Source organism: Lethenteron reissneri, chromosome 17, assembly GCF_015708825.2.
Source record: "Lethenteron reissneri isolate LAM-NWPU_2019-01 chromosome 17, ASM1570882v1, whole genome shotgun sequence".
NCBI lineage: Eukaryota > Metazoa > Chordata > Hyperoartia > Petromyzontiformes > Petromyzontidae > Lethenteron > Lethenteron reissneri.
Genome location: NC_083795.1, coordinates 93,560 through 102,026, shown reverse-complemented (window position 1 = coordinate 102,026; position 8,467 = coordinate 93,560). Strand labels below are relative to the sequence as shown.

Below are 8,467 nucleotides of genomic sequence, written 5' to 3'. Positions count from 1 at the left end.
GGAGCAGCGATAGGGGTTGGAGGGACATCGGCAGGCGAATTGGCTGAAACAAAGTAAACAATATATAAGCGAAATTATTCAATGCTCCACCAACAAATTTTACAATGTTGACATTAGCTTGCTCTAAATGACAAGTGCAGTCATAGCATGATAATATACGTTTATCTTGATACATATTCTCAAGTATACTCTCGGTTGTATGGTACTTTAATATTTGTAATAAACTCTGCTTGAGGGAGGACACCAGACACTGACCCCATCATTGGCTGAACTAAACAAGTAGAGCCAGACAGCGCTCGAGTGAAATACCTCTCATATCCACAGATGCTTTTACTTAAGTTTATTTTCGAAAACAATATTTCACGTGGAAAACCCGTTGAGATGGAGCATCTAACTTTCAAGGGTGTGGACGGTGTCCACGGCCGTGCAGGTCACGAGAGGCAGATTCCGTGACCCACGGGGTTCCCTGCGTTAGCCGTTTCAAGAAGCGCAGACGGGCACTGAGAGCACGGCAGCGTCCACGGGCCGCCGGGCGGTACGGGCCGTAGAGACAGTAACCCCCTCGGCCAGTCGCCCACGTGGCTTCACACACGGCCACCGCCAAGAGGTCACCCCCTTCGTGATGAAAGGCAACGTTGTGAGTTACGCGACGGCGTTCCCGCGCTCCCACCTCTAACTCCCGTACCGTGTGGACAAAGGGAACGAGTGAGCGTCCAGCTCCCTGTCCTACCACCGCCCTGAGCATTCTCGCAGTCGTATGGGCACCAACGACAGTGGCGGTGACATTGCCACGGTGCTTGTGCCAGGCTAGGGGCACTCCGAGGCGTTCACGTGAAAAGTCAAAGGCTCGCTCGCTAGCAGGAGGTCACGGGACAGATCCAGGTGCCATGGGTTGACTAAGACGCCTGACAGATGCACCACCCGTGCCCCCTACTGTGCCAACTTGTTGCGTTTTAGCCGCCCGGTGCACCGCTGCTTGTTCTTGGAGAACAACTGCCGGGTTTTGACAACAGACCGAGGCTGACTGAGAAATGTGTCCGGGTTTTGTCTGTGGAGCAGGTGACGACCCGAAATTATGCTCTCGAAAGCGATCAGAAGAGTGATTAAAAAATAGGTTTTACCCAAAATAATGAAGATGTTTAAATGTTCAAACACCAAATAGACACATACTGGCAGGCTGCATCAGGTCTGCATTAACCACACGTCATCCTTGTGGTAAAACATTCCCACAAACATGCTTTGATAATAATATACACATTATCCCTGAAACTGATTGGCCTACACCAAAAACAGGTCCCACAGGTATAAGTGCTCAACCTGAGCAATGAATGCTTTGATACTTACACTTACACTGCCTTTTTGCTGTTGGCATTGTTCTCTGGTCTAACACTGATGCAGAGACAAGGCCATGAAGGAAACTGTAGCTCTGGTATGATAATAATAATAATGGTATAGGCCAATCAGCTCTAAGGACAATGCATACATATCAAAGCAGTTTGTTTGTATTCTTCACCTTTTGGAATTTTCTGGTCTCACACTGGAGGGACAAGGCCATGAAAGAGGCTGGGTAAAGAGTCAAGCTTATTATGTTGTAGATATAATCAGAAGAGTTGTTGGACTCCTCTGGCAACACTGCACTGAGTCTCACGTGCTCCATATCAGTCGGCACCTTCTCACATGGCCGCATCGTAGAGGTGTAAGTCTGCCTCTTGTCTGATGCAGTGCTGCAGCACCACAGCATACATTGTGCCGGGCTGCTGCTGCTGATGACCCAGCGTGCCTTCTGGACTATGTGAATCGTAAGAGTCCACACAAACATCATAGTCACTGGAGACCTGTACAAAAGATGGAGAGACAATTAGTTTCGTACAACAATTGGCTGCTGCTCTGCATTACCGCCCAATGTGGCATGAGCTCAGAATCTCTTTATCAATGGGGCGACTCGGCCAGCAGAAAACATCAAAGCACTTCACAATTACACCCATTCACACTCACTGGCTCACACACTCACCCACATGCACTCGCCCAATCACTCATTCATCCACCTACTCAACCACTCACCCACCTGCTCTCCCAATCGCCGATTCACCCACGCACTCAGTCAAGCACATCCTAATCAGAATTGTATTTCCCGTTGAATAAAGGCCACTGGGCTAAGAATATCTTTTTTCAAGGGCGACTCAACCGGCAGACAACATGAAAACATTCCACAATTTCAGATTTAAACAAAAAAGCAAACACTAATAGCAATATATAATTGTATTGTTTATGTTTGTGCACTGTTTTCGATTTTCTTTTGTAATGTGGTGGTTAATTTTGCTGTAATTTGTATTTGTTGATAATACTTAAAAGGAAGTGTCTAATAGGCAACGTTTCAGGCAGTTGCCCTTCTTCATAGAAGAGAGAGGCCAGCGAGACTTAGTGGAGATTTGGAGACTGCACTTTACATCGTGGAACATGACAATTACATTTAAAATGTGAGATTTGGGCGGTCTGTGTGCTATTCGCAGTTCATCTGAGGTATCACACAGCAGTAGGTTTCAGAATTGAAAATGAGTAAAGTAGGCATTTAATTATGATAATAATTGATGAGATTTGAGCACAGTTGGACTTGAGTACAGTTGATATAGTGCAATGTTGTCACAGACGGCACTGCTATATTTTACAATCTGCAGTAGTTTAGCAGTAGTTGTTGTGTTGTAATCCCAGTTGAGTGATTTGTATTTTTTTGAGTACATGGAAAACTTGGAACCTTGACACCGGCACAGAAACTTACATCGTCATCTGTAGGTCTCACGGGGTCGTAGTTGTCGTAAACGGCGTCTGCGTTGCCATCTGAACGAAATCGAAACAAACATCGGTGCATTCCACTTAAACCAGTGGCGTAGTAACTACATTGTCAGCTCAGGGGTGCAGCAGTTGATCAGGTGGGGCCCAAATATTTGATTTGTCCTAATTGCGGAAGCCAAATGTTACTGCTGTAATTAGATTAAAATAAAACTTGGAAAGTAAATGAAAACATTTTCATTAAAAATAATTAATGTTGCGTTTTAAATACGTTTTAGTTATTTTACACACGATAGAAAACACATTTCATGGGGGTGGTTAAGGGGGCCCCAACGCGTAGCTTTGGCCACCAGGGGGGGCCAAGGCACCCTCTGCCTGCCCCATACTCGTGACACCGCGACTCAAACCCGTTACTCCTCCTTATCCTCCATCAGTCTTTGTCAGAATCCGATTGGTCATCTCTGGTGGATGGTATAAAAAGCTATCCTAAATCCAGCTTGCTCATGTGGTTGTTTGACCTCTAAATTGTCCATTATTCTGTCCTCAATTATATTTGTGAATAATTTGTTTGTATGTAAATATTCATATTTATTTGTGATAGGATGCTCACGAGTTCATATACATTTTTAAGGCTGTTTTGTCTCCCTTTTTGAATAGAATACTGATTGAGGCATCATTCCATGATTGAGGCACTGTACTTAATTTATGTGTAAAAATTTAGTAAATAGTTTAATCAAAATCTGTATTTAGACTGGAGGGATCTGATGAGCTATGAAACTCTTTGTCACAGATGTCCAGTAGGGACTAGGGGTCAGCAAGTTGCAACAAACAATTCAAACACCGATAGGAGTAGAATATAGAGAAAAGGTAAGCAAGTGACTATAAATATGAAGTATATCCAGTAAATACAAATTGCTACGTTTGAGCTAACAGCTTATCCTGCTTCTGTGCTGATGTCCACAAGTATTGCATCTGCCCAAGGGAGGCTGCTTGTATATCCCTAATGGCTGCGTGTATGCCAGTCGAGGCCCGGTTTAGTTTATTAAAAAATGAGGATTGCCTGCGGGCAGCCGCTACATTGATATTGGTGTGGATGAGATGCGTTCCCTACCGTGCCGGCAGCCTTTCAGTCTCCTGACCTCTGCGTACACAACTCCGTGGCGTGGACTTGCAGCTGCTGTAGATGCTTCTGAAATGGGAAAACGTGCATTGATCACTGCGATTCCCGTCTCTCCGGCCTCATCATAAACACGTTGCTAACTGCCCTCAGATTGCTCTGGAACGCCCCACACTGTGTGTTTCAGACTTGCTTGGTTCAGGTGCGGGAGATGAATGATTGAGCTCGTGGAACTGCGCTGCGTATCAGGGACACCGGCAACTCGCCGACTCGCCGAAGGGGCTGTGATGCTGCTACAGCACAGCTCGTGTGCCGTTTTAACGACAGCGATGGTAACGATGATGATTCTGACAGTGATGGTAACGATGATGATGCTGACAGCGATGGTAACGATGATGATTAAAACCGCAGTGATGATAATGGTGAAGGGAAGTACATTTCTGTGCTGGGGAGAGCTGCAGTTATGGCTGTCTAATGGCCAAGGTCGTGCCGGGATGTCCTTAATTACGGTAGGATCACGTCAAGCCGCTGGAATATTGTTAATTTATTACGGCAGGATCACGTCAAGCCGCTGAAATATTGTCGGAATGAAGGAGAGAAGGGCATCGCGGTCTAGTGTGGTGCAGAAAGCACCGGGCATTGGGGATTCTAAACCACCAGGGTAGTCACTTTGGTGGCACATGCTGAATTGACATACGGATGTGACGAGGCCCTGGAACATTTCGGATGTGGGTGATTGGCTCCCGGACCAGATGAACTGGTGCCTTGACCGCCTGCAGCTGATGGGTGCGTGCCAGCCGTGCGGCTGTAACAGAAGACAGGGTTAGATGGAACCTACTGGAAAATCACAGACCTGAGAGTGAGGGGCAGGTGCTTGGTAGGACCACCTTGACAAATTAGCTTGTGTTTTGCAAAAGCAAAACATTAAAGTGAGATTTGGTACAGTACACAAAATTAAAAAAACTAGTGTCTTGTACTAAAGATTAATCACAGAAGTTATCAACAGAAGGTGTATATCGGATCAATTGCTTATGCGGTGTTAAATTGGACAGACGGGACGTAACATCAGCGTAAGACTAAAAGAACACCAAAGGAACATTAAATTCTCTCAAACACAGCTGTCAGCAGTGGCACAGCATGCTTGCCAACAAGGACATTCAATTGATTTGATAACGTTGAAGTGTTATGCAGAACGAATTATTACTGGCCAAGATTAGTTAGAGAATCAATTGAAATTGAGAAGAATTTAAATAATTTGAATCGCTGTGATAGCTATAGACTCAGCGCAGCCTGGAAGAATATTAAGTAATACACAACACACATTGCAATTCCTTACAGGTGAGGCACATGCTAATTGGCTGCTTACTGATCTATTACATAATTGCATACACCCCCACCTCCTCCTCTGATCTCAAATCCTGATGGGGTTCAACAACGATGACGTCGTCCTGCACTATTTAAGACCGGAATGGCAAATCGCCCGAAGATGCTGGATGTAATTATCAGCGAAACGTCGTACTACTCAAATTGTAAATGTTATGGATCCACTCTTCAACACACCGGTGGGCTAAAGTAGTGAAATATTTGTGTTTTGTCAACGTGACACATTTTTTTACTGATTGGCCGTGTCGGGTGGTGGAGGGTTGCGACACATACTCTTATATAAGTGCACAACGTTATCTATCTGTGATTAACGCTGCACTTTCCGTCGTTTTCATGCAGGGAGCGCTGCAAACCTACACGCCCCCTGCATGAACGACGGAGGCGCAGGGACAGACGTTCGATTACGTTGGAATGGATCTGCAGACGGCGGTCTTCTCGCACGGCCAGCAGCTCCGTGTCGCCTTGTCTCGATCCCGCAATCCCAAACAGGTGAAAGTCCGCATCGAACCGAACCCCCGGCAAGGCCATCTACTTAACGACGAGAGGAAATTCACACGAAATGTCGTTTTCAATTAAGTCTTCCAGATGTAACATGATATAAGCTTTTAATGAATAAATACAATTATATAATTCAAAACATAACACAATTCAAAGAAGTTTCATTTTAAAACTTTAAAACGCAGTATCGGGTGCTTGCGTGAATGCGTCGTTCGTGACTTTCCTGGCCGAAGGCCGTAAATGGTTGTGAGGGGCGCCACAGGCCCCCCGAACAAGCCCCAGTTTATAAATAACGCGATCTCACCCAAAAACCTTCATTATGAATGATACTGGCCGCGAAGGCCTCCGTGTTAAACTGATCAGCGGTGTCCTTGGCGTACCCTCGGGAGCAATCACGGAGGGCGCTTGCTGCTGGAGGCGGCGTGGGGGTACCTCGCGCGCGGCGTGAGAAGACGAAGCACGCGACCCCCCCCAGCAGCGCGGCCAGGAGGAGGGCGGTCGAGAGGAGGCCCACCGCTGCCACCAACGCCGCGGGGACGCGGTCGGAGACGGGGGGAGGCGGCGTGCTGCTGCTGCTGCTGGGAGGGGAGGTGAAGAGCGAGGAGGAGGCAGGCGTGGTGGTGGAAGGAGCCTCGTGTGTTGCTTTCCAGATGCTTGCATCAACAGGTGTATTCATGGTCATTGGTGGATCTGAGAAATACAGTTTACAAAATATTTGTATTATCGTCTTCATTTGCCATCATAATCCTGGCCCAAAATAATGCAGAGCAGCAGTTTGGAAACCCCGTATAAGTGTGGTCTTCCCAGCAGTCAAACTCCTGTTATGTTTCAGACTCGGTAGGAGTTATTCTTTGGGGTTTTCGGTAAAGTCACGTAGATAGATTGAAATAACAAAAAACGACGTTTCGATTACAACACAAGCGATCCTCTCCTGCTGATGACGATCGCTTGTGTTCTGACCGAAACGTTGTAGTTCTTTGTTATTTTATTTCAAACTATCGACGTGACTTTGCCAAAAAAGCCAAAGAATATGAATTATTGCAGTCACGAAGGCTTTAAGTCAAGATGCGGTAGGAGTTGTTGATATTTGCAATGCCTTTGTATTGTTCGCGTTTTGTGGTTATCCTCTGGTCCAACCCTCGTGCAGGTACGAGGCCAGGAAGGAGACTGTAGCTCTGTTGCAGGTCCATCAGTTCTCAGGGCAATGCATGCGTCATTATCGAAGCGTGTATCTTTGCAAGTCTAAACATAAGCATGGTGGTTAATGCAGACTTGATGAGGCCTCGCGAAAGGTGTCTATTTGGTCCTTTAACATCTTAACACTTGCAGTATCATTGCCGGGTAAAGCCTCTTCATGAATGGATGGAATGCACTGGCTGCGTGTGACTTACCGTACACGTCAAGATAATGTCCAAAAGATGCGACTTCTGCGCTGCCTCTGACGCGCGGCGCGCAGGTCCAAGAGCCCGAGTTGTGTTTGAGACACGCGAGCCGGTTGCTTCTCTTCGTCATGGAGGATTGCACGGTGCCATCGAGATACCAATAAACGCCATCACGATACCTGGAGTAAATACGTCCACGTGGCTTTGTGGATATTTCACAGATCAAAGTAATGGTGGAGCCCGCACGGACAGGGTTTGTTGCCCTGGTGGTGACTGCAGAGAGACAGAATTGTGCATTTGCAAGTCATCCTCAGCAGTAGCCCCCCCCCCCCCCCCGTTTAACTCATGGAGTTCACACAACGCAGTTTCGCTTCAACGCGGTGTTTCTTCTCTGGCACGATTTTCGATTAACGCGCACCACTCCCACTATAACGCAAGGAGTCGAGCGGGTGACGGACGACTTTCTCTGAGCGTCGTGGGTGTTGGAAGCATTGTTTGGTTAATTTGGGAGCTGGTCGTGTAGTCCTGGTACTCAGATTGTAAATATTGTGGCTTGGCTCTCCAACACACCGCTTAGTGCTGTCCTAGTGACGAGTTGGCGTGTTCTGTTGACGTGACAACCCTCACTAGTTGGTGGTGGCGGGTGGTGGCGGGTTTAACGACACATTTATATATTTACGCGATCTAACCCCAAAAAAACCTCTTATGGATATTGGTCGCAAAAGTATACGTGTTAAACAGCACTGCTGCTGTAGCACTGCTGCTGTAGGGGTGATGCTGTAGGAGTGATACTATAGGAGTGGTGCTGTAGCACTGGTGCTGTAGGAGTGGTGCTATAGCAGTCGTGCTGTAGGAGTGGTACTGTAGGAGTGGTGCTGTAGGAGTGATACTATAGGAGTGGTGCTGTAGGAGTGGTGTTGTAGGAGTGATACTATAGGAGTGGTGCTGTAGGAGTGGTGCTGTAGGGGTGGTGCTGTAGGAGTGATGGGTGCTGTGATACACGGCATGCCTGCCTCTTCCTCAGTCTTTGTTCCGGCATCTTTGTGTGGAGCATCATCTGACTCCCTCATCTTCTTCACTCGCCACATCTCTCACACACTTTTTATTGATTTTAATTACTGTCACACCTAACATATTTATATAAATACAACACGTGTAAACAGAAACATGTCAGTATATTGCACTGTTTTGGATTGAGCAGCTGTAGAGATATAACTGCTCAGCCCGAGCTATCAATGCTTTGATATTTAAATTCTCTTTGTGATTTTCGCCTTTTGGCGCTGTTCTCTGGTCTCACGCT

The 8,467-nt window shown here is 46.7% G+C and overlaps 1 protein-coding gene across 2 annotated transcripts; it reads right to left on the bottom strand.

The window, feature by feature from the left end:
• Nucleotides 1-7,489, bottom strand: LOC133343285 (uncharacterized). 2 transcript variants are annotated; one of them, XM_061552757.1, is made up of 7 exons: nucleotides 7,177-7,489; nucleotides 6,218-6,475; nucleotides 5,693-5,815; nucleotides 4,602-4,709; nucleotides 3,899-3,976; nucleotides 2,777-2,835; nucleotides 1-1,835 (listed from the first exon to the last, which is right to left on the bottom strand). In XM_061552757.1, the coding sequence occupies exons 1-7, from the start codon at nucleotides 7,295-7,297 to the stop codon at nucleotides 1,674-1,676; spliced, it is 909 nt and encodes a 302-aa protein (XP_061408741.1). In that variant the 5' UTR covers nucleotides 7,298-7,489; the 3' UTR covers nucleotides 1-1,673. The 2 variants fall into 2 exon arrangements, with proteins under 2 accessions (XP_061408741.1, XP_061408742.1); XM_061552758.1 differs by having other exon boundaries at nucleotides 1-1,788.
• Nucleotides 7,490-8,467: the final 978 nt, after the last annotated feature.